Source organism: Danio rerio, chromosome 17, assembly GCF_049306965.1.
Source record: "Danio rerio strain Tuebingen ecotype United States chromosome 17, GRCz12tu, whole genome shotgun sequence".
Lineage (NCBI taxonomy): Eukaryota > Metazoa > Chordata > Actinopteri > Cypriniformes > Danionidae > Danio > Danio rerio.
In genome coordinates this window covers 16,311,760-16,339,625 of record NC_133192.1, presented here as the reverse complement: position 1 = coordinate 16,339,625, position 27,866 = coordinate 16,311,760, and the positions used below count along the sequence as shown (strand labels likewise).

Here is a 27,866-nt window from a genome sequence, read left to right as displayed (position 1 = left end):
TTAATCCTTTTTTTATGTTTCATTGTCATGTTTTTGCTTTGTTGACCTATTTACCCTAAATTAGGGGTGTTCAACCCTGTTCCTGGAGATCTACCTTCCTGCAGAGTTCAGCTCCAACCCTCATCAAACACACATGAACCAATCAATTAGGACCCGAACAGCGCTTGATAATTACAGGCAGGGGTATTTGGTGAGGGTTGCGTCTGAAATGTGCAGAAATGTAGAATTGATCACACCTGTCCTAAATGGACTAAAATCCCACTAAACTCACCTAATTCATCATTAAAAAATATTATAAAAAATCTAAATGACTATAATTTAGTATTTCAACTATTTAAAAGTGTTTTTATTTGTATGTTATAATATATTTATGCATTTATTTATTTTTTTACTTTCCTTACTTATATCTTATTATTTAATATCTCGCTTAGATGACATGGAAACATCTAACAATAATAATTTACCAAAGTTATTCATTATTAAATATAACATCACAAATAATTAATAAATAACTTTGGTTTATCCTACATGGGCCAAATATAACATTTCAATAAAAAAAAAAATTTTGATTGATAGATAGATTTTAATGTTTTTTTTTTTACTTCACATGATTCACTGATAAGAACCTGTTCAGATTAACCATTCAAAAGAATCATTTGTTTGGGAATCAGCCTACACTTTTAAGCTGCTTAATTTGACTCACTAAAAATAACTTTGAATCTTTTGTTTTTATTCTTTTGTGTGAAATATTTCTAACCAGTTCTTAATGAAAGTTCCTGGTTCTCATCCCTGATGACAAGCAAATGTGTGGTCAGTGAGCACATGATTGTTTGCAGAGGCTGTGAATGTTCAGTAAATAATGTTCAGTTACAACCCTGTAACTGTAAAAAATGCTGGCTTCCACACAATCCCTTCATGTCATCCCAGTGCAAATCTATTAATTTAATTTAATGCCGTTTACAAATTTAAGTTGATTGGACATAAAATAATTAAGTTGCCCCTCCTACAAAAAAACAACAACTCAAAAATTGTGTTGATTCAGCTCATTTTAATGAAGTAGTTTACCCTTTGACTGCCCCTCTACCAAATGGTTGCCCATGTTTGTACTGTTTTAAATAATGACTGTTAAAGTTAATTAAAGAATGACTGTTTTAAATAAGCTGCACGGTGGCGCAGTGGGTAGCAAGTTTGCCACACAGCTGGATGCAGCTGGAAGGGCCATCGCTGCATAAAACATATGCTGGATAAGTTGCGGTTCATTCTGCTGTGGCGACCCCAGATGAATGAATGAATGAATGAATGAATGAATGAATGAATGAATGAATGTTTTAAAATAATGGTTTACACACACAGCCTTGTTGGTTTAGAAAAAAAATCAATCATTATCCTGTTGCACTACTACACTTGATTTTGATTTTATTGTAAAAAAACAAACAAACAAGAAAGCATGTTAAATGAGAATCTGAAATATTTTAGGGCATACTTCAAAAAATAAAGATTATTTAGTATTAAAAATGCTTTATTTTGATTATGTTTTAAAAAAAATTGGTCTTACACTTCATATTTTCATAGCATATGTAATAATTTTGCTACTTTTACCATAAACCGACATATCAACCATTAGGTAGAGGCTGATATTTTAGAAATTATGGGCTGTGTTGAAAAAAAAAAAGCATTGAGTGTGTTAACTAGTGACTTTAGGAGTTAATAAATGCAATCCAAACATTTTATTCACCTTAATGGAGCAGTTAAAGGGTTAAACTAAAATATTATTGAGTAAGGTATTGCTAGTGTTTTACCTGTATATGTGTTTTTGACTCTCAGTGCCAATTGCTCTTAACTTGCATTAAATCAATTACCACATTTTACTACAAAAGAAATCATGTTTAATGTCCTAATAAAGAAACAAATGCCCCTCCTTCTCATATGCTACACTGTTGACAATTTCCTGTAGAATCTACAGCAGTTTGCCAGCAACTTACTGTAAATCGGTTAAAGCAAAAATACTGTATTCACATTGCCATTTATTTTGCTGTATACATATTTACAGAATTGTATGAATATATTTACTGTAAGATATACAGTCATTCTAGCAATGCAACTTTAAAATACAGCAACATACCGCATAACTGTCCTACAGTAAAATATAGCTTAAATTATATGCTGAGTAATTTACCAAAATCGTTAGCAGTGTAAGTAAATGAATTGAAACATGCCTTTTAACAACTCTCATGCCAGCAAAAAAATCTCTTACGTCAAAACAGCAATGACTAACAGCTCCTGTAGCACTGAATAGCTACATAAACACACGTTTATTTGTTTCCTCTGAGGGGGGAAAAAAATCTGGCAAGCCAAACAAGCTGTGAGTCTTTTCCACTGCACCCACTAAACAGGTGAGTCTGTTCTCCTCTTCTGGAACATTCAGGCCCATCACGGGTGAAAGGAAAGAGGAAACAAACAGAGATGAGATGCGAAAGATACGTTATAGGCCGTGTGGAGTTCATCCTCTCTTCCTATATGCGGCTGTAAATGTTTGGACTATGTATAGGTCTTTGCGGGCTAGTTTAAAATAGGTGCCCAGCTTCCATTACCAAGTTCCAGTCCCTAAATATTAGCCATTTACCTTAAATACAAACCCCCCACAAAGGATACCTTACAAGGGAAGAGCTAGGATGGTATGCGGTGCTCTGTTGGGGAGGTGAGAGAGTGTTTGTGTGGGTAAAGCAGGACTCCGGATGCTCTCCTAATTCAGTTTACAATGCTGGGTGGCGATTAGATTTTTTGAAGATACTGTTAAATTTAAATCCTCATTTAACAAGTGCACTGACCAGATACAGGTTTATTATATCTGTTGTAAACAAGTAGATGTGCAGTAGATCTCACTTTGATAACTGAATCTCAACTCTTAGTTTGTGTCATTATAAAATATCAGAAATACATAAAAATACCATAATTTATTATGTTTACTTACTGTACATACAAACAGTGTTCAGCATATATAAGTACACCCCTCACATATCTATCTTTTAAATTCATCTTTTTAAAACGAAGCTATACAATATTATATTTGTGCATATACATTAGATTAGTCATAGTGAAGCCAAATCTGGAGCTTATCTAACAAAATAACTTACGATAACAATCCAAAAACTAGTACAGCCAAATTTATGTTATAGAACAATTATGAGATGCAAAATTTTTTTTTTTAATTAGTTGAAATTTTTGTAGGTTGTAATTTTGTTTTTGCAATATTTTGCTTGTATTTAAATATTTTAAATATTATTTTAATAAATATGTCTGTTTAATAAATCTGTTTTGTATAAACGCACCAAAATACATTGCCCATATTCACTGAGAAATGGACAAAAATATTCTTTTTTAAAATGGGGTGTTCTCAGTTATACTGAGCACTGTACATACATCCATAAACAAATAAACTACTGCTTTTTACTTTGTTGACCCAGTTATCCTAAAATCAAACTTGATAAACAAATATCCTCACTTTGGTTATCCTACATGGACCAAACTCACTAAATACATCACTATAAAATATTATAAATACTATAAATTATTACATTTCAATAACAAAATTCACTAATTAAATGGATGTGTGGATGGATGGATGGATGGATGGATGGATGGATGGATGGATGGATGGATGGATGGATGGATAGATAGATACATAGATAGAATGTTGGGTGGATGGATGAATGGATGGATAGATAGATAGATAGATAGATAGATAGATAGATAGATAGATAGATAGATAGATAGATAGATAGATAGATAGATAGATAGATAGATAGATAGATAGATAGATAGATAGATAGATAGATAGATAGATAGATAGATAGATAGATAGATAGATAGATAGATAGATAGATAGATGGAACAACAATGGATGGATGGATGGATAGATAGATAGATAGATAGATAGATAGATAGATAGATAGATAGATAGATAGATAGATAGATAGATAGATAGATAGATAGATAGATAGATAGATAGATAGATAGATAGATAGATAGAGATACAGTAGATAGATAGATAGATAGATAGATAGATAGATAGATAGTTAGATGGAACAACAATGGATGGATGGATGGATGGATGGATGGATGGATAGATAGATAGATAGATAGATAGATAGATAGAATTCAATAAACATAAATATGATAATTTGTCATGTTTATTGCTATAATGTATCCCTATAACATAATATTAGTTGGTCCCAATTGTTGATTTATTCAAGTTTAACAGTATTTTGTCCATTGAACAGAAAAGATAATGCTTTAAAAGCTTATACATCCTGAGGCTTCCAGAGGTGGTTTGTGAAACCAGTCCTTTGTGCTTTTGAAACTCTAAGTAGACAAAAATAAAGAGGATCTGGTTGAGCAGTGCTTTAAATGTGCCCTTATTTATATCCTCAGCTGTCTCCTTCATCAGAAAAAAAAGACCCTTGCGTTCTTAGCTGGAAATATCATGCTCTGACCACAGATATGTTGAATCTGAATATCTTTGTTACGCCCCACAGCACAGCAGTGCCGCATCTACAAATTTTTTCCTTTCGCTTCATGGGCGAAGGCTTCGGATATTGATGTGTGGAAGATAAAGCTGAAGTCAAACTTATGATCATTTTTTTGATGATCAACTGTGGTGCTGATAATGGAACTTTTGTAGAATGTTATACAAATGCCCAAATTGTTGCCTTGGTAAGGTAAATCTAGAGGTATGACTCTTGCTTGGGGTGCGAGAGGTCCCGGGTCCCGAGTTCATATCCTCGATGAGCCCCCACTTTATGTTATGACCCTAGTCTCGGGTCAAGGACATAACATAAAAAACACTGGTCAAATAAATGGACCCGACCCCAAGGGTTCATAAAAACGATTTTATTTGTCCAGTGTTCTTTTTTGTTCCGTCCTTGACTCTAGACCAGGGTCATAACAGTAATGTAAACAGCAGTATGGACGATGAGCTGATATTTAATTTTTTTACTATATTTAATTGAATAGGAGTTTGCATGTTCTGCCGCTGTTCGTGTGGGTTTCCTCTGGGTGCTCCGGTTTCCCCCATAGTCCAAACATATATGCTACTATTAATAAATGGCCATAGTGTATGAGTGTTTGTGTGTGAATGTAAGAGAGTATGGGTGTTTCCCAGTACTGAGTTGCAGCTGGAAGGGGATCTGCTGCTTAAAACATATGCTGGAATAGTTGGCGGTTCATTCCGCTGTGGTGACCCCTGATAAATAACCAAACAAACTGATGGAAAATTAATGAATAAATGAGTGTGTATGGGTGTTTACCAGTACTGGGTTGTGGCTGAAAGGGCATCTACTGCGTAAAACATATGCTGGAATACTTGGCGGTTCATTCCGCTGTGGCGACCCCTGTTAAATAAGGAACTTCATTGAAAGAAGAAAAGAATAGCCCACTCACTTGAATTGGTCCCACTGCCTGTACCCACAGCGTTGATGGTGGAAGGCACAGAGGATGATGGGTACAGAGAAAGATGCCCATTTTCACAGCCCTGCTGCTGCTGCTGCTGCTGCTGTTGTTGTTGCCAACTTCCCAGACCGGAGTCTCGTGAGCTCTGCCAGCCGTTGAGTCGGTCGTCCGACCCGTACCGCTGGTGGTGTGGGTAGAGGTGCGGAGGCTGGCCATGGTGGGACGACGGCGGGCGTTCAAGCGAGTCTGAGGCTCCTCGGGCGGCTGCACGCTCCTCCAGGTGGTTGAGCCACAGGGCCAGGTTAGCCCGGTCATCTAGGGATGTTGCGGGGTGGATGAGAGCGTAGGATAAAAGTTGCCTGCTTTCCTCCAAGTGCCGGCCATGTTCAATGGTGTGGCCCAGGATCTTCGGCAGGAGGCTCATGTACTCCACTTTGGCCTCGACGTTGCCCGGCTTGAGAAGTGGCAAGTGGGTCAGAACTAGAGAGATGACCCGCTCCTTCGTTTCACTTTGCCACTGACTGATCAACACTGAAAAAACAAGAGAGAAATATTAGCATGGATTTAGAGAAAAGGACAACAATATACAAATAAGACACTTGAAGTTAATTTACACACAAGGGCACTGTAAAAATTACTATATAATAATAACAACAGGGGCATCACGGTGGCGCAGTGGGTAGCACGATCCGTATCACAGCAAAAAAGTTGCTGGTTCGAGTCTCAACTGGGTCTACGTAAAAAAAACTACGTAAAATATGAAATGAATTAAATAAAGAAATTAAAATAAAATAAAATGTTAATAAAAAGAGTTAATAAATAAATGTTATGTTTTGCATTAGTTTCAGAAATTGGCACTTTATTATTAAATGACTTAAAACAAATAAAAAATGTAAAATAGATAAATAAATAAAAAGCACTTTAAACATAAAAATAAATAAATATATTTGATGTTTCATGTTATTTAAATAAAAGGGTGAATTATAATCAACAAATAAATGCATTTAAAATAAATAATAATTAACAAATAATTTATAAATAACATATTTAAATAAATATATTTATTTATTTAAATATCATATATTATTATTTTTACATTTATTTTCAAATCAAATAAATATTAAAATAAATAATAAATATTATTTTAATTATTTATTTATTAATTCTTCAATTAAGTTTAAATGAATAAATTGGTTTGGCCAATTTTTGCCACCGTAAATTAAAAAGACGTATGAAATGAAATAAGTAAATAAATGAAGCAAACTAAAAGCTTAGCAGATCTTTACACAACATGAAATGCTAAAATAAAATGAAAATATCAGATGTGCGCTAAACATGAGATGTGTTTTATGGCATAAATAAAACAACATGAGCAAAGTCATCCCTGTTTTTCACTCTACAAAATAGCTGCTGCATTTTCAATATTCTTTGAGGACACTATTCATAACCAGGGTCAGATGGCCTATTGTAACATGCCTCAGAAATGAACTATAGGAACTATAGATATTTGAGGTCACGACAGAGGCTTTGTCCAGCACCAATAATAGAGAAACGCAGGCCGCAGAGTCAACTTTACATCCATGACTCATTTATTCTCTTTACTTTGGACACGGAGCCACAAATGGAGGCCAGGAATGTCTTCTTGTAGGCCTAATGATACATGACCGCAATCTCATGAAGGCTGTGTAAAACATATCCAGGTCACATTTTACCCAAAAAAAAAAAAAAAAAAAAAAAAAAAAAGATGTGTGGTTCCTATAGAGAATTTACAGTTGAAGTCAGAATTATTAGCCCTCCTGTTTGTTTTTCCCCCAATTTCTGTTTCTGCAAAAGTGCAAAATACTCAAGAGAGAAACAAGACTGTGATGACTGTAGCGTTAATGAAACAGGAGCATAAATAAGCATTTGATCATTGTGTGTGTGAGCAGAGATGTCCAGCGCTCTTCTGTCATGTTCAGCAGGGAGCTGTGCTTGTTTAGACCTCATACCAATGTCACGCTAAAGACAGAAGCACACAGACTTGAGGACGACGGCATGATTAAGTGTCTCTCTGGGAGTCTTTTTCAGGCACTTTTATTTTTACTGATGGGCCGACAGGGCTTCTAGAGGGCAAGAAGACAAACTCACTTCACACCCACTGCTGGACACTTATCCAGAGCTGTGGTTCTGTCTATACGTATTTTTGTGTACAGTTTGGGATATTGCTGGATGGAAAGACGCAGATGAAGTCTTAGCATTACGATTATATGTATTTTCTGTATTTGAGATTTGTGCATTTATTTTCCCTGTTGATTAATGCTTTTTGAATTGTATTACGGGACGTTATTCTTCTGATCTGAACTTCGGATGTTGAAAAGTTTGAGAAAGTGACTTTTATGAACATTTTTATTAGTGTAAAGTGATATATTGTCTGGTTGGTGTTGTATATTATGTTACAAAGACCTTGTAATAAAATGCCAGTACATTTTCTGCTATTTTACAGACTTGTTTCTCTATGTTATTTTTTTATTTATATTAATTATAACAATTATATTAAATAATTATTATTTCTCTATATTAATATATTATTTTTTATACATTATATTACTTCAAACTAATAAAATGTCAATAAAAAAGTTACTTCGTTAAACTGCAGAGTTAATTTTTCAACATCAAAAGTCAACAGAGCAGAGATTAAGGTCCCATAATGCAATTCACAACTATAAATAAATGGAAAAAAACTTGTGAATTAATTATTGGATTTTAATTTTTTTTTTTTTTTGTTATCTGCGTTTCTTATCAGGATATTCAATTCAGTTCAGCTTTATTTGTATAGCGCTTTTACAATGTAGATTGTGTCAAAGCAGCTTCACCTTTACTGACAGCAGCGTGTGTGGATCTTGTCAGAAAATATGGCGAAAAGTCATACATGACAGTAATAGTTTGATCAAGGTGTTTACTTTAATAATGCCTCTAATACTGTATATGCATAGTCCACATGTCTTAATTCAATTTCTGTTTAGTTCAGTTAAGGTAATCAAAATCGCTGTTTCGAGCTTATGTAGGCCTACAGTTCAAAATTCATGATTAACTGAATAAACAGTTTGTAAACACAAGCACATCTTATTGAACATCATTTATTTTCATCCCCAATTATCATAGTAGAACAGTTTCTCAAGCAGTTTGTGATGCATTTTGGAAACAGGAGATGAGCCCCTGGTCTAATGCGCCACCTGGCTTGAGAAACCCTTTCTCAAAGACTTACTTTTAGTCATTATTTGGGTAGCACACATATTCTGAATGCCTTCGACAGAATTCAAATGAGCCACTTTAATCTAGATTAACTAGCTTAATTCCAAGACTAAGTAGATAACAGTGAGATTAATCTAGATTAAAAAAATGCATCTGTCCACCTGTATTTTTTTAGTGTGCTTTTGAACTTTAGAAACATATACATTTAATAAGTTATTGAAACACATCAAAAAACTGTGTGATTTAGCCTCTTTATTTATTTATTTATTTAAATAAATAAAATGTCGTTATTTCTTATGCACATATTTAAAATAATGTGTTAAATTACATGCATTTTTTTTTACAAAGTTCTTAAAAAAATGTATAATTTATATAGTTAAACCATATTGGATGATTTAAAAGTTTTATTGTGATGGATTGTTGGTGATTGGATTGGTGTTGGCCTGATTGGGTAGGTTTATATGGACAAAGGAAAAATAAGACCTGACTTAAGACCTACAACACAATATTTCATTATTTTTTAGGCCTAAAATACTGTTTTTAAAATATTGTAAGATCTTTAAAGGCCCAGTGGACAACATGGACCCAAAAACGTTGTATTATGCAAGCCATGCCAGTAGTTCTTGGTGCCACTATATATACAGTATAAAACTTTGATGTTGTCCATCACTGTTGTTTTTGCTGTCGGCCTGAAGACCTTTTCAGCTAACTAAACATAAAATATAACACAAATGCAAGACTAAACATAAAATACACATGCAAATTACATCAACATTTCCCCTTACAATTTTTCTTTTTGTCAGAGATTATAAAAAAATGCACAAAAGCTCGCACCTCACTCTAAATGGGTGCTTAGCCAAACAGCAAAAAGTGCAAAATTCAACAGGGCGACAACATTAAAGCTACAAAAATACTAGGGGTGTAACAGATCACAGTATGTAATCCGTACAGATCACAACCCACAGTTCGAATTCACAAGATCCGCGGATTAATAACTTTTATTAACTTGTAGGTTAATCCAACATTTATAACAACTGCAAAGAGATCGCATCCCGCGTCCTTTCCCTGTAAAATATAATGATAACGGAAAAAGTTGTGGTAAGACATAAATGCTTTTTAAGTTATTAAGTAATGGTGTTTTCTGTCACTGTTTGTTTAGCCTGCATCAATGCATTCAGTGTAAAGCTGCACAATTAAACATTAAGAGATTGTGAACTCAATTCAAACCCACGCAACATGAACGACAAATGACAATGATTTACATGTGTTTATTCATCCTTCGAATCTGCATTTAAATCTGCGTTTGATCGAGAGAGTTCAGTTTTTACACTTTTTCAGTTCGTTACAAACAATTTAACAACACAGAAGTACTGGGAGAACAGTTTATAGTTCAGATATTAACACTGATGTTAATGGTAAAGATTAAAATCACCGTTTAATGGAACTTAACGCTGGTGAATGTTGTTAGAATAGGTGGCGACAAACAACCATCAAATTATGTCACTGAATAGGTTTTTTAAAATGATCCACCTATAAAGTAATAAAAAATACTAAATTAAAATAAAAAGGCTAACACAAAGCATGTAACGTTTCCAGCACACCGGCTCTTCATCAGATTGTATTCATCACAGCATGTTGCTCTTTTATATAACATATTTATTTAGTTTTAAATATGTACGTTGTGTAATTCACTAATTTATATTTTTCTATTTTTTTGTTGTGAGATAATGCAAGAGATCATGTAATCCGGAGAGTATAGAAAGAGCAACACGCTATATTGTCTGATGAAGCGCCGGTGTGCTCGAAACGTTTTTAGCACTTTTAACTTAATAAATTGGTATTTTGGAGCTTTTGTGTTGCCACCTTGTTAAGTATATTTTTGTCAGAGATTATAACAATGCTGTTTTTATAAACTAATACTTGAACAGTTTTGAAAAATGAGGATTTTTTGGTTCCCAAAATACAGTCGTCATGTAAATGAACAGCCAAAATACATCAACTAAATGCACCCTTACTCAGCATTTACTTGCTATAAAACACATTAGAAAGAGAGTTTGGTGGAAACATCTGATCAAGCTCAGGTCTTCGGCACTAAATAAGACCATGTGCTTGCAACCACAATCTAAAACCACTTGAAAAAGTCAAATTTTTAAGACGTGACGAAATCCGCAAAAATCAAAAATCAAAAATTGCTTAGTCAGAAAAGCAGAAAAATAACTCATAACTGACATCCAGTGATTAATGAGACAAGGTTATACGTCCACCACTATGTGTCACCACTCATCCTGGTTCAGTTTGTGTCTTGCCAAAGGTTGTGATGAGTTTATCTGGTAATAAAGTCCTCATGACCCTCAGTAACACTCCTCTACTAAAATTAGAGCTCAGCGTTCAGTTTGGCTGGCGTCCTGCTCTCTCTCAGCGGTTGCCAGATCCTCCATCATTGCGTGGTTCTTCTTCCTACGCTCCACCCATCCAGCTGGATATTGAGGGAGAGCCGCTGCTAAAACAATGCAGCCTACTCATCTCCAAGACTCGGACTTCCTCCACCACCATCCCCCCATTCACTTCCTCCAAGATCATCCCTTCACTGAGCTTCCAGAGAGATGTCGATCCACTTTCGCAAACTCTCATTTACACACAAGGCTCATCACAAAATAATGCACTGGATATTTTTCAAGCACAGACTATATTGCAAAAGCACTGAACTCATGTTTCAGCATGTTTACAATACAATCAACATTTGATTTGGTTTCTTTTTTATCAGTTTCTGTCATTTTACTAGTACTGTACTCATCTTATTCTTCGCATAAGAGTGGGTGCAGCCATTTGAATCTTTTTGGCTCGAGACTTTTGGTCTCATTCACTTCCATTCATTTTTAAATATTAAAGGGCCATGAAACCCCCTTGTTTCAGCAGGGTGTTTTCACACCTCTACAGTTCGTTTTACTGCTTGATGTTGCAAACTGATATTTTTCTGTATAGCCATGCAAACACTTGTTTATAGAGCAAGTAGTTTGACCATTTTCTGCCGTTTATTATTCCTAGTCATTTCTCCCATATAGTGAGCTAAATCGGAAGTTCAAAGACAATCGCAAAAACAAGCATACTCATTGAAGAATAGGATAATAGCTTATACATTTAATTTATTTTCCAAGGCAACTAATTTATTGTTTAAGTGAGACGATAGTAAACTTTAAGGGTATTTTAAATGTAAAATGATTATCCAATATTACCAACACTGATGTAAAGTATGTATAGAGTACAAATATCTTATGTGAAACACTAATTATAAATCTAAAAAGACAAAGTTTTGAGGTTATTAAAGAAAAGTCACAGCTTCAGTAGAGGTTGTAAGCCCTACAACTTCAATTGAACTGACTAAAACAGGTTTATGAAATAACAAACAACAACACGGTTTAGCAAAACTTTCCAAAATCCATCTAAAACCAGCATGGCCTGGCAAGGAGAGCAGTTTCAACAGCAAGTCCCTCCTTTTACAGTAAAGTAGTTAACAACTATTAAAAACATCACAACTACAAACTAAGCAAAAAAAGATGCATGTGAGTAAAAAAAGTGAGAGAAAACAGACAGAAAGCATCATTCTGCGGGGAGTTTGTGAATCACAGTTGATTCAGAGCGGTCAGTCTGAGGAAAGCCCTTCTTCCAGGCTCCACTGAGTCATTTTTAGTCTGTAAAACTAAGTGTAGTACAGTGAACTCCTCATGGTGTCCGCTCTCAGCACACAGAGCCTTCAAACAGCTCTGCATTCAGTTGTTTTCAACACTGTACCCTGTATTCACCACTTCTACTTAACTTTCAAACTTTCTTCAATTTGAAGCTGATCTTCAACGGTGGTGGAAAAAGTACGGAAAATCATACTCAAACTAAAGTACCATTACTTGGCCAAAAATGTAGAGCAAGTAGAGTAAATATCTGTTGTACATATTACTCAAAACATGAGAAAATAGTAGCCCTTTTAAAAGTACTCAAGAGAAGTGAGTAGTGAGTGTTACACCGTGAAAGGTTGATGTGTTTACATGCAGTTTGTGCAAGGATGTTTAAACGTAACATTCTGTAGTGCATTTACTGATTGCTTGATGCCATTTGACTTTCAGTCATCATACAGTAAACATCCGTCATCTTCTCATCAGTGTCATGCAGTCTAAACAGTCCCAGGGTAATTGCTTGTAAAGATTTTGGATGTCTTCTTGGACGCTTTAGAAACATGTCTTGAAATTGTTCATTATGATGCAAACATATTATTATTTAATTGAACTGGAATCTTAGGACTGTTCTTCTACTTTCGCCAATCTCCATAGACAATAAAAAATAAAGTAGTGACTGCAGTTTGAAGGAACATAGTGCAGTAATAAAGTACTCAATTACAGTAATTTGAGTATTTGTAATTTGTTTCTGTACACCACTGATCTTCAATAACACAAACTACTCTTGGTGAACATGTGCTGAGAAGAAAAATACAGAGAAACTGTTTCTACAAAGTCACTAAACAACCCTGTCTAATTAAGTAAGTCAAAGTTCACTTAACTGATTCATTTAAAGCACTGATTCATTCAGGGATTTATAAATGACTGACTCAGAATATCATACAAATTGTTCCTAATAATTTTATTTACAGTTAAAAGTTTATTGACATGAATTCGGCCACTGAATTTATGAGCAAGGAAACCACTCATTAAACAGATTATTTTAAATTGACTATTTAATAAACTTTTCTTTTATTGGTGAATCACATCAAAATACAGGAAAAAAAAATCAATTAATACATAGCCACAGATTGACTAAGGAACAAAACCAATGAATGGCTTAATTTGGAGTCAGTGAATCATCCAAATGTTGACATACAAAACAGAGGAGGTTCAGCGCAGGTGGGAACGTTTTAACCTTTTACAGAGCATCTCTAAAGCCTGAAACAGTAGACAGACTGGTCTTCCTCTTAAGAAACCTGTAAAGAACAGCTACATGTGACTTATCAACAACATGCTTTACGTTTGCTCAATGCAAACAGTATTTTTTTGTTTGTTTTTTTACTGTTGTAAATTTGTTTAACGTTTTGAGTTGACTGATGTGTTACATTGGTTAAAATGGGTATTTTCTCACTATATATTCAGAACAGAAGTATTTATTGTTAATTCAAATTGCACAATATTTACTTTTATATTTTATTCAAATCTTCTGCAACTATATTTAACTCATGAATTTGTTTGACATTTATTTACACCTTGTTGACCAATTTATGTATAGCATGGCCATTAAAAATATAATGTTCCTTAACCAGGTGGTTTTTCAAGTTAAAGAGAATGTCACTTCAGTCATGTTGTTGTAATGCTTTACGTTGACTAGTTACACAATAAAAAAATAAAAAAACAATAAAAATAAATAAATCAATCAATCAAAATTGTGAATCTGTCAAACTTTATGAAAAAACCTAGATTTTTTGCCATATCGCCCAGCCCTAGTTCACCCACAAAATGAACATTTACTCACCATTTATGTGGTTGCAAACTTTATGAGTCTCTTTCTTCTTCTGAACACAAACTCTGATAATTTGAAGAATCTTGGAAACCCATAGCTAGACCCACACGGAATCTGCGGAATTCTGTTTATTCACTTGAGTTAATGTGTGTAAATCTATATTTATTCAGTTGTTAAATTACTTACAGTAATATTATTGACTAATGTAAAAATGTTCATCTGATTTATGTACAATGCAGTTTGTAAAGTCCTATTTTCTGTATTTTAGTAGATATATTATATGAGAGACTTGCTTTGTTTACCAAATAAAGTTAATCTAATTAGATTTGCATTTTTAACATTAATAAAAATGTAAAAAATTATTATTTTTTATTTCACATATTAAGGTTTTAGTTATGATACTCCAAAATACCAAAATAACCACAATAAATTCCTCAAAAAATCTGGAGTTTACCAAAATTCTCCGCAAAATAGCAAAAAACGTCAGCAGATTCTGCCTGGCCCCACCCATAGCCATTGACAAACAGCAAGTTTAACAATACATATGTTTCCAAAATTCGTTTAAAATATCATAATTTGTATTCAGCAAAAAAACAAGAAACTCAGACAAGTTTGAAACAAGTGGAGGAAGAATAAATGATGACAGAAATTTCATTTTTCCTCACTGTTATTTTCAAAGTGCAACTCCTGTCATAACAAAAGATGCTGATCACTAAAAAAAGTGTGAAAGACAAAGAAAACGCAATCATCCCCGAACATCATCAGACCTTTAGCAAAAACCAACAAGCAGAAACACAGACAGACGTGCTGTTCAGCAGACGGAGATGAGTGGTTAAACCCCAGCAGTGCACATTACAGAGAATTCAGCCGACAGACGTTTTCCCCTTTTAATTAGATGTACTTTGAGTCACGTTTAATGAGAGAGAAAGAGAGAGAGCGAGAGAGAGAGAGCGAATATAAACAACCCTGCGGGCCACCGTAACAACATCAATACCCCTCCTGACCTGGATGCACGTCTCGATAACACACAACCTCTATCCAATGCCACCAGATGCTCCATTAACACCAGGGGACACAATTGGCGGCTGATAAAAACACACGCAGAGTCATACAAACAGTCATGCACACACACAACCGTGTGTCTGCATGGGAGATGTGTTTGTCAGACACATGATTCTCTTAAGCTAAAAATAGGGCAACCACAACACTGACTCCAAACACCAGTGGCCTGCTGATAACACCCTATTTATATGAGAGCATCAGAGATGGCATCAGCTGAAAACACACACACACACACACACACACACACACACACCCTGAGCTAACAACAGCAGAAATGGTAAGAAACCTTTTTCACCTTTGACCCTAATAAAGTGCATCAATATTCAGTAATTCCATGGTGCATCTACATTTAGTGCTATTAAAAACAAATTCATATGCAGGTCTTACATATTTTTCTTAAGATATTTTATACATAATACATATGTTTTGTGTGTTTACTTATAGATTTAAAACATATTATACTATTATAATAATATTACTTGATATAACATAATTTAACATGGACATAAACACATTTTTTAGGACTCTTATGAAACTAAGGCTCATTGTAAATACGTACCCCTATATACATATCTGGAGAGCGTCAAATATGTCGCAGGAGCTATGTTTTTTGCAGTTTTCGTTTTCGCAAATCCACCAGAGCAGTAGTGGCGCAAGCTTACAGTCAAACAACGGTCATGCCGCCCTCACATTTTTTAGCTGCCGTTTTTTCTATGCACCTTCCCTAAACCCAACCGATAGTATTCAAAAGCACCCATTGACACGTATTTACATTCGCCGACTGGCTTTTAGAAATTGCAGAAAATGGCTGAAATCACAGGCAAATTGGTGCTTGTTCACATGAGTAACAATCACACAGTATGAACTATCAAAGATGTGATCTGAGATAGTTGTCGAGACCCATCAAATATTTGGCATGTTAAACGGACTTGTCAGAGTTTCAAAATCATGCCGTGTGAAATGTGTTCTGATTGAAAATAACATCACCGATTACCTACAGCCAATGAGAGAGCAGCATCCAGGTCAGCAGAAAGTTGGAGGACCACAATATCAACAAGCATGTCTTTCGGTTGAGAAAATCGTTTTGGTCTATTTGCACACATGAAATGGACGAAAAACTAGTGGAAACATGGCAGGAGCACCCGTGTCTGTTTGACATGTCATCTAAGCAAAAACACAACCGGATCGAAGAAAAAAAAAAAAGTTGGAGAGAAATTGCTAATTCCCTTTCAAACCTATAGGTGAACAAAATAGGTACATTTTCTACCGCACTAAAGGCTTCTTTCTCATTATTTAGTTGATAAAAAGATACTATATACTATCTGACCTTGCATTGTTTCCAAACACGCAAGTGTGGTTGTGAGATGTAGTTTATGGACCAAGACAAAGTTGTTGGCGATTCTTCCTATTGTAAAGTCATGCAGTGTGAAACCCTCTGTCGCCGATCCAGTGTAAAAACAACAGTGACGGAATGCTAGCCCAGATAATCATGCAGTGTGAAAACATCTGTGGCATGGCTACTTTGATAATTGTGCAGTCTGAACTTGGCATTATGCTCAAAATATGGTAAGCAACACTGCAAAAAAAAAAAAAAAAAAAAAAAAAAAAACTAAAGTTTTTGTCTTGCTTTTAATACAAATATCTAAAAATTCTTAAATCAGGAAGCATTTTCTAGACAAGCAAAAAATAATGTCTTGTTTTCAGAAATAATGAATCAAAATTAGGTGAGTTTTCCCTTAAAACAGGCTAAATATTCTGCCATTGGGGCAAGTAAAATAAAGTTGTTTCTGCTTTGAAAAAAGACTTTTTAGCTTACCCCAGTGGTATATTATTTCTGTAAACAAGACGTTTGTTGCTTGTTTAGAAAATGATCTGTATTAGAAACAAGACAAAAACTCTAAGATTTTATTTATTTTAAATTTTTTTGCAGTGAAAATATTCTAAAACTTTATATAAATCAGCCATTTTCCTTCCTTTAAAATCCTAGCATCATTACTCCAGCCTACAAAAAAGCCTCAACATTTTAGTTTATGACTGTGAAAGTAAAATCACGGTAATACCACAGTGTCTCTTGAAGTTCATTCTGTGAATGCAACCAAGGCGATTCTAGACTTCCACCATCATCCAACACTTGTCTTGTTAGCACAACAAACACAGCAAGGGTTGCTTTACAATGGGATCTTCGTTCCTTTTTTTACAGTTGTTGAGTCAACAAAGTTTGGACACATTGTGTTCCTGTGAGGATGATGCATTACTTTTGTATCTCTTGGAAGGGAAACAAAACACAAAACAAACACATAACCAGGGAGAGAATAAATAAAGATGCACTAATTCAGCTGATGTGGACTATTCCATATGTGAATGCATGTACGGCTGCTGTTCGCAGTATTTTCTGAATTACAAAGTGAAATTGACACATAACCTAAATCTCTTCTATAAACGAACATTTGATTTATTTTGATTTGTCAAAAAAAGAAGCAACAATTTAGATTTTGAGCTTGAAATATTTGCAGATTGACACATATTTAATGAAAAAATGCCTCATTTGCATATTTAAAAGGATGGTTCACCCAAAACTATTTACTCACCTTCTAATGGTACCAAACCCTTATAAGTTTCTTTTTTCTGTTGAAAACCTTTACCGATTGACTTCCATTGAATAAAAAACGAATAATATGGAAGTCAATATTTACAGGTTTTCAACATTCTTCAAAATGTCTTCTTTTGTGCTCAACAGAAGAAAGGAGGTCAAACAGGTTTGGGAAGGAGTGAAGAGTGAGTAAACGATGACAGAGTTGTCTTTTTTTGGGGGGGGGACCATCACTTTAAACATACAAAATATTTAAAAAGTTTTAAATATTTAAAATTATTGTAATCAGTCAACTAGTGAATAAAGTATGACTATACCCATTACAAATAGTTCACTTTTTACTCCCCTCACATGTCTTTCCTTAAAAACAGAAATCTGCCAGTCTGAAAGTTAAAAAAAAAAATCAACCGTCAAATTTGGCCAACAGATTGATTCATCACAAAAATAAAATGCCAACACACACCAAAAGCAGCCACAAAAAACCCAAACCTGCTGCACAACACATCAGAAGGACTAAAAACGGGGTCTGTCTGTACTTTTTCCACTTCTGAGGGGAAAAAATGGAATTGCTCTGTTGACACAGTAAAAACTTGCACTGAGATTTTTCCAGGAGGGAAAGTATGGAAAGGAAAAATGGCCTATTTGGAAAAAGTGGCTAGAGAGAGAGAGAAAGAGTGCATGTGTGCAGGCGAGCGAGGAAGCCCCACCCATCCCTCCGGCTGCTCCAGCTCAGCAGTGGGGAATGTGCTGGCATACCACAGGTCCAGCACAAGAATGCACAGTTTCCGACTGGGGTGCGTTGCATCCGAAACGATGCTGGTTAGACGCATACCTTCTTTTTGAGATCATCCCCCTCAACCCTACTTTAGCAAACACTTCCTTAAACGGGCTCCCCAAGATCTAATGCATTCAGCAGAGTACAGTGGGTGGAGAGAAATTCGGAGCATCAGTGATATGGAGACATAAAGAATGACTGTATGGCTAAACCAAACACCATTCCACCTAATGACCAGGACAGAGGCTCATTGAAAAGAGGGAACAGGACACTCCTGTGAGTGGGAAAGCTGGAAGAAAAGCTTCAGATGACACTCCAAGAAGAAACTGAGGAAAGCTTGAAGAAATGAGGGAATAAACGTGTGGTATCCTGAAATGACACCCACGGGGAGCATGAAGCTCTGGAGAGGCTGACGCTTTATTTGGCAAAGAAAGAAAGAGTGTAAGGGGCCCCTGTTGAACTTCTGTGGCCCCACCTTTTCTTCAGCAGCAGTCTTTTTTCCTCCTCAACAGGTTTAAACAGGCCCGGACCCCATCTGTGCTGTGTCTGGGGCCTTGACAATACAACATGTACAGTAGCTGCCCAAGACATACTGCAATTCACCAACACACCATTTTCCATTTTCAAAATGCTGGTGTCCCATTTCAACCATCCTACAGCATTATAAGCTTGCTAGTTAGCCCTATTTTTTATGAAAGGAAGCACTTTTGGGTGCTTTTAAATTAGCATGATTATTATTACACACTTTTTATATTTTGGTCACACTTTATAATAATGTTTTGTTAATTCGTGTATTTACTAACATTAACTAAGAATGAACAATACTTGTACATCATATATTAATAATAGTTCAACATTAATTACTTCATTATTAAAATCGACACTTGTAAACATTAGTTAACGCACTGTGAGTTAACATGATGCGCTGGATACCGCTGGTTCTCAACACTCCATTGTAGTTAAAAGACATGATATTTAATTCATCTTGTGAATATCTATCGGACAGTTTTTGGTCTTATAAATCTATTATTTGTTCTCAGGTTTATTACTTTGGCAGTAATATTTTGTTACCTTTTATAATTGTCTTTAATTATGTTACCGTGTTGTATGAGGTTTGCCTTTGTTTACCAAATAGTTTGACGTAATCTTTATTTCTTATCGTGTATGTCTTTATTTCTTATTGTGGATATAAAGTATTTGTATAATTACCATTGTAGTTTATTAAATCTGATGATCAAAGACGTGTCTGTGCATAACAACTCATTTTACTTCACATTTTTATGGATTTATGTTTACATTTTCTTAAATCAAAAATGTATATTTATAATATTAATATATTATTATTTACAGGGTCGTGCTTACAGTGAAACCAAAGAATCCTTGGTGAGGTAAGTGACGTTGTAAAGTACACTGCCGTGCCATTTGAAGAAGTACCCGACTTGTGTCCTTGCGTCCTCGGGAGTTCGTTCTTCCAAGTCTGAACTTGGCAAGTCTGAACTTCCTAGGAAGCAAGTCCGAACTTTGACTACTTAATATTGAGAAACAGCCATTGACTTCCATTTTTTCTACTATGGAATTCAGTGGGAACCAACATCCAACATTCTTCAAAACATCTTCCTTTGTGTTCAGCAGAAACTCATAAAGGTTTAAAATCACATGAAGAAGAGTAAATAATGATGTCATTTTCATTTTTGGGTGAACTATTGCTTTAAACGTCACACCAAACAAACACCATAGAACAGCATGTTTGTTTACGAACATGATGTCGTAATTGTCAATTGCGTCATCATTCAGGTTTGCGTCTTCATTTTGTTGTAAAACGGCTGTGACTGTTTATCAGCCTAAAAGGCCCTGACCTCCTGACTCCTCCACAGACGGCATTGCCCTCGGTCAGCTGAATGAATTACGCATACAGCTTCAGGTCATCCGGCCCTCAGTTCCTCTTCGCACACAATCACCAAATGCTACGTCTGCTGTAGAAATTAGAGAATGAGGCCGACAGATCTAATTTTGGCTTGGCAGGCGCTTTGTGCTGAGAGTTTGTCTGTGCTGGAGCGTACACTTTCTTCCTCTCTTCCTTCGAGCCAGTGATATTTATGGTCGCTAATCCTGTTCGACAGTGGAAATAGCAGCGCAGGCTAACTATCCATTGAGCTCAGCTGGACAGACAACAAAGTGGGAAACACCTGCCTCTGTCAGTAGACACAGCAGTCCCAGCGGCTCCGAGTCATCTGTGCGCGTCTCCATTGTTTGGGACGGATGATGAGCTCTTGCTCTTAACTGCCGGAAACTCGTCACGGCCCACATTTGAACCCATTCAAGACTGAGCCCAAAGCACTTAGTCTATCTGATCTTTACTGATGAAAGAGCGGATGCGTTTTTTAACCTGTGCAAATGAGCTCCGCTGTTTGCATCCTGACTCAAACAGGTTTAACCTGAACCTGATTCCAATATTTAAATTGTCTGCAGAAAATACGACCACACAAATATGTAGACTATGAATGATTCCTGCAAAATGACAACAATGAATAGTTAAGTCATGGGGTGGGATGGTGGCTTAGTGGTTAGCACTGTCACCTAACAGCAAGAAGGTCGCTGGTTTGAGTCTCTGCTGCTCCAGTTGGCATTTCTGTGTGGAGTTTGCATGTTCTCCCTGTGTTCAAGTGGGTTTCCTGCAGGTGCTCCAATTTCCCCCACAGTACTGGGTTGCAGCTGGAGGGCATCCGCTGTGTAAAACATATGCCAGAATAGTTGGTGGTTCATTACGTTGTGGCGACCCCTAATGAATAAAGGGATTAAGTCAAAGGAAAATAAATGAATGAATAGTCTAGTCATTGTGTTTTTGTTTTGATCTGATAGATTGGGATTGTACCGGATGATATTTCACCTCATCAGCAGTCAGTGAGGAAACTCGGAGGCCTCAGACTTTGGCCCCAAAAATCTGCTCCATTCATTTTCATGGTCCACAGACGGGACAAGCTCGGCAGGAAGTGCCATTGTAATCTGATGACCATAAAAGATGTGCTGAAACTGAGAGGAAATTTAATCTACCTGTGAAAGTTCAAAGGAGTCATGTGTGTTCAATTAACATTCGTTAGTTCACTAGTTAATTTCTGTTCATTCATTTTCATTCGCTTTTCCGGGGCTGGGGGATTTGCAGTCTTAAAAGAAAACCCCAGACACTTCCTCCAGCTCCTCCGAGGGGGATCCCAAGGCGTTCCCAGGCCAGGCGAGATAGTCCCTCCAGCGTGTCCTGGTTCTTCCCCGAGGTCTCCTCATGGTAGGACATGCCAGGAACACCTCCCTAGGTAGGCCTCCCGGAGGCATCCTAAACAGATACCCAAGCCACCTCAGCTGACTTCTCTCGATGTGGAGGAGCAGCGGGCTCTACTTTGAGCTCCTCACCCAATCTATAAGGGTGTGCCCTGCCAGCCTTCGAAAGAAACTCTTATCAGCTGCTTGTATCTGAGATCTTAACCTTTCGGTCATGACCCAAAGCTCATGATGACTCATGGAGAGAGTAGGATTGTAGATTGACCAGTAAATCGAGAGCTTCGCCTTTAACCTCAGCTTCTTCTTTACCACAACGGACTGATACATCGTCTGCATTATGGCTGCTGCTGCACAGATCCGCCTGTCAATCTGCCTGTTTTTTTTTTTTTTTTTAATATTTCCCAAATGTTGTTTAACAGAGCAAGGAAATTTTCACAGTGTGTCTGATAATATTTTTTCTTCTGGAGAAAGTCTTATTTGTTTTATTTCGGCTAGAATAAAAGCAGTCATTTATTCATTTACTTTTCCGGCTTAGTCCCTTTATTAATCCATTTGACAGTGCACTCATTCACACTCATACACTACGGACAATTTAGCCAACATAATTCACCTGTCTGTGGGGAAAACCGGAGCACCCGGAGGAAAACTCCACATAGAAACGCCAACTGACCCAGCTGAGGCTCGAACCAGCAACCTTCTTGCTGTGTGGCGACAGCACTACCTACTGCACCACTGTATCGCCCCTTTTAAATGTTATGAAAAGAAGTAAAACTCTGACCAGGTCCCAGGTGAAATTCTATGTGCCCCCATAAAATCTGACAAAAAAAATCAGCCTTCACAGTCTTTTCTACATCAAGGAAACTTCGGGGACAACCTCTGGCATGATGTGCCCATTGTAACCCGATGACTGTAACGTCTATAAAAGCCGGTCTGGAACTCTGACCCATCAAAGTCTACCTGTGAACGATCCAGAGGTTGTGTGTGTGTGTGTGTGTTCATGAACCACTAAATGTCACCGCCGAAGCTATTCCTGGAATGCGAGCCTCAAGACTGCGGATTTGAGTGCAGAGAGCTCTATTTAAGGAAATGTCTGGGCCCCTGTGTGCTACTTGAACCCCCTCCTCATTCAGCGATCATTATTTTCCAATTCGGAAGAAATCTTTATTTCCGTACCTACAAGAGAGAGAGAAAGAGCGTAGATTCCTTTGCAGAGGTTATATAATTGCACACACACACAAAAAATAAATCTGTGAAAAAGGTCCCATTTAAGGAAACTGGAAAAAACACATCCTCAAAGTCCTGACTGTCTGGACTGAGAGGGAGCTGAAGGAACCGGTGGGAGGAGGAGAATCTCAGCATGACCCCTTAAATGCACAATCAGCACTTTTGAACAAAGTCCTGCATTGTGGCACTGTGATGCAGCTGCTTGCACTATGCATTTACCAGCTGCAGAATATCACATGCTGAACAGTAGCTGCAAAGAGACATGACACCGGAGAGAGACAGTCTCAAGACAGTGAAGCAAACAGATCTGTAAGGTACGTGTGTCTTCTGACGCATTGTTCTCAGTTTCAGTCAAGCGTGCACTGACAGATCTCCCTGAATGTGGCGTCAGCTACACAACCGGTTGGACGGTGTGAGAAATTGCTCAGGAATGACCATGAAGAGCATCAGGCAGGAGGTGGAGGAAAAAAGCACAAACATCTACCACACCACAATTTACAATAATGATATATGCGCACTGAGCACTTCCTAGTACCAAATGGGACTTCTTTTGTCTTCAAATTTGCCTTAAATGTCTGGCATTGATTCAACAAGCTACTGCAAACATTACTCAGAGATTTTGGTCAGACATGTCGATTACACCTCTATGAAGCAAAGTCTACCATTCGCCACATCTCTAATGCCTTGTTTCTGCTGATTAGTACAGTACGGTATATGTTACGGTACGGGTCACCTTTATCAGGCTTATGTCTCCACTGCCAAATGGTACCAATTGGTAGGTGTGGTGTACAACAGAAAGCTAAAGTCGATGTCATTCTCATTTGAAGTTACCTTGTTCTTACCAAAACATCTCAGTACAAACCACTCATCTTTATTCTTCACCTGTACTTGCAACGTTAACATCATTCAACTACCTGACCCGCATGGTCATTATTTTACCTATAACCAAATCATAAATAAATAAAGTTACACACAAATTACCACGTCAATAACTTTTTCCAAGGGACTCTGGCATGAATAGGCAGAGTGATCTGTGTCGTTATAATGGCGTCAACAATCTTGGTTGGTAAAAAAAGGTGCACAACCAACAGGAACCAGCCAACAGTCTCTGAGGTTTTCGCTTAAATTGCTAAGTACAAGCGTGAAAGCGAAAGATAAAAGCAGCGTACTGACGCTGTGACACATTACCAGACAAATTCAAAAGATCGGAGAGTCGTTTATTAGATTAATTAAATATCATGTTTAACAACTAAAGTGAGATACAATCCAGCGGTACATGCTCTCTGGGGTTTTGTGCTCAAAGCACCCGCTGACTGCCTGGAGCTCAGAGTCAGACGTGCGCACAGCCTATACTGCAGCGCATGACAGAGTGTGTGTGTGGTCACGCGATGTGCATTTTCAGCGGTATAGTGTGGAAGGAGGGCTTTTCAGAAATGCTAGGTGAAACGCCAGGGTGGACGTGAATTGTTTTCATTCTAAAATGCCATTTTAAAACTAAAACATATTAGTGTAAACGAGGCCTAAGGGCGTACTCACACTATGTACAGTTGCCTTGAACTGGGCCAAAGCACGCTTGTCCCCCCTCCCATCTCCCCTGATGGCCCGCACTTACATTACATTTGGGCCTTTCTTTAGTTATATCGTTTAAGTCGTTTGATATGCAGGGACGCACAGTCAAATATTTTGCCGAACAGATTTTGCCTGAGTCCGAATCACAGCACTCACACTTCTTAAACGATCCGGGAAACAGGCTTGGGCACGGTTTGGAAAGCATAGTGTGAGTACGCCCTAAGTGTGCATTCTTTGCGAGCGAGTTGATGCTGTGATGAGGACGGGAAGGAGGATCATGATGCTGGCTGAGCATTGTGATGTCTATCAGTGAGGTGTAAGCATTATCTAAATCAATTTTACATAGATATAAATTTAAAATGAAACTAAATAGATTGTTGCGTGTTTTTCAATACACTGTAATAAATTTGAACGTGCATTATTTTTCTTTTACCACGCATATGTAGACATTCCATGAAACATTAGGTCATGAAAATTTACTTGAAAGTCTTGGAAAAATCATGGAAAAGTCATGGAATTTTAGTAGTAAACGTGTATGAACCCTGTATTATCTTTATGTGACTTAAGCTAAGCGGCCCTACAAGTTCATTTAAAGCTGCTTTGGAGAAAATCTTATTCAGCAAACCCCAAGACAGTGACAGACAAGAGTGTCATGAATGAACAGTGCATTTAATAAACATAAAGGAAGATTACAACCACCTCCTCACTTTTCTTTGGCTTATTCCCTTTATCAGGTGTCTCCAAAGCAGAATGAACCACCAATTATAATTGCTGTCTCAGCTAATAAATACACTCTCAGTTAAACGTATTCAGTATAGAAAAACCGCAAATCAAACAGTCTCCTGGAACAGTAGCAGAGATGCCGTAAGGAAAGCAATGTTACTCAGAAAGGGTGATATATCTTACAGCTTTCAAGTACTTGCATGTCATCCATTCCTTTTCGCTGAGCTGAGCATATTTTGCCATTCATTAGGATGAGAAACAGGTGATGTGTAAGTTATTACCCAGACTGACTCAAGTGCTGATGTCATCCGAGCTCAGCATTTTTCAGAGACATCTTAAAAGTTAGCATCGGCACCAAGGAGAACTTAAGAAAGAAAGACATAGAAGTGCAAAGCATGTCTGAGAGGGCAATGCTATGGCTGATTACACTATACAGAGCTTCTCTTGTGGTAGTAGCAGTAAACTTTAGAAGTAGTAAACTTTTTAGTCCTTGACAGGAAATTTGTTATCGGCATCACCATACCGCAGCAGACATACCACAAAAACAATACAAAATACAGTAGTTATTAAAACTATATTGATAATTAAGACAAACTATTGTTAAATAAACCCAATGAAACCGATATAAGGGATGTCTTATGTTGGTTCAACCTACACTTAGGGACTCTATGGGCTCTATTTTCATGGTCCATGCGCAGAGCACAAAATGCAGGGCGCAAACGCTTTCAGGGTGTGTCAGGACGCGTTTTTGCTAATTTAAGGACGTGAAATCTGCCTTGTGCCGCGGCGCATGGTCTAAAAGGGTTGAGTTTATTTTCTTAATGAGTTATAGGTGTGTTTGAGAATAAAACTAATTTGAATCTCATCTCCCAATCCCTTTAAGAGTCAGCTGCGTCGCGCCAAGAGCGCATTCGCTATTTACAGGACGCAAAGTAAGTCTAAGTGGTAAAAATGAGCATTTCACAAGCAAACAGTTAACTATTGCAACAGAAAACTGTTAAACAGAGCATCAACTGCGTGAGAATGAGAGATAATGGATCACTTTCACTTTCGCTCTTGGATAGGGAAACCTTTACGCAGAGACATCAATTAGTCTATAAATACATAATTTTGTTTGTTAAGCGCAAATATTCGTTTCAAAACTATTTCTAAATTCAGTTCTAATTTCCAGCAAACGAATAAATGAATAATAACAGCAAAATGTGCTCAAAAACCTGAGTTATATCCTAAAACACATGCTGTGCCCCATATGGTCTAAAACCTGACAGGTGGGCAAATCTAAGCTTGTTTTTAATAAAACAAATATAAATATGGATATAATAAATAATTTTGCTAATAATAATAACATTATACAAAAGCAAATTGTTATGAATGAACTGAAAAAGCCTCCCGAGATGAAGAAGACATAAAAGCAGTGATTTTTAATATTTATGTAGGCTAGAAAATAATATGTTTTGTAATATTTGAATCCTTTATATTTATATCCTATATCTATTCTTATTATATCCTATATGTATCCTTAATATTTACATTTTTTCATATGTAAAGATATTTGCCTATTGCTCTCTTGTGTGTATTAAGCAGTGCGTAAGCGAGGCGCAACTCTGCGCCGGAGTTTTGACCGGGTTAGTTTTGGTCTAATGAAAAATCTATTATAGTTTCTCAAAATAGCGACGCGCCAGCGGTTCGCCTCAGAACGCCTTCCTTTTTAGACCAGAACGCCTATGGGAGCAAAAATGAGCGCTAATGCATTTGCTATTTAAACAGCGTAGCGCAACGCCTCAAAACGACTCTTGCGCCAAGCTGAAACTTTCAAAAGACTACTGCGCCACGCCTTGCGCCACACTGCGCCGGGTGTATGATAGGGCCCTAGATCTCTTACCTGAGGAAAGTAGTTCTTAATATGGATACAAAAAAATGAGTTGGATCATTCAGAATACTTTTTATCGGATTGAGCATACGATTCTCATATAAAACTGGAGGATTAAAATATTCATCATGTCCAACAATTTTTAGTCTTGTCTTTAAGAGACGCATCAACTTAGATTTACACTGTATAGTTTGCCAAACCACACTGTAATACCATGATTGGCAATAGGTCTGGGCGATATGCTATCTCGATATTTATTTCCTATATTGAACGTTAATGATCTCTATATTTTGATATAAGTTGTTAATGCTTCCACTTTTAAAAGAGTATCCCAACTATGACTGAAGGCGGATACTGCTGGGAGGAAAGAGAACTGCTGGCTGAAAAGTGAAATGAGGGTAATAAACAATACTGAGTGATGGAGCATAACCTACTTTTGGCCAATAATTTTCGGCGACCAAAAATCTGGTGAATCTTTAATATCAACACTATTACAGATTACTATTGTTAATGATAATAACCTTTATTTAACCAGGTAAGTCAATTAAGAACCAGTTTTCATTTACAATGACGACCAGGCCAAGAGGCAACATAAAAAGCAGATACAG

The 27,866-nt window shown here is 36.7% G+C and overlaps 1 protein-coding gene across 2 annotated transcripts in view; it reads right to left on the bottom strand.

Moving 5' to 3' along the window:
• samd4a (sterile alpha motif domain containing 4A) overlaps positions 1–27,866 on the bottom strand; it is an 80,441-nt gene that overhangs the window by 30,228 nt on the left and 22,347 nt on the right. For both annotated transcript variants that reach the window (XM_009292907.5, XM_009292908.5), the window contains exon 3: positions 5,440–5,979. In XM_009292907.5, the coding sequence (XP_009291182.1) occupies positions 5,440–5,979 (540 nt within the window). The remainder of the gene's footprint in view (positions 1–5,439; positions 5,980–27,866) is intronic.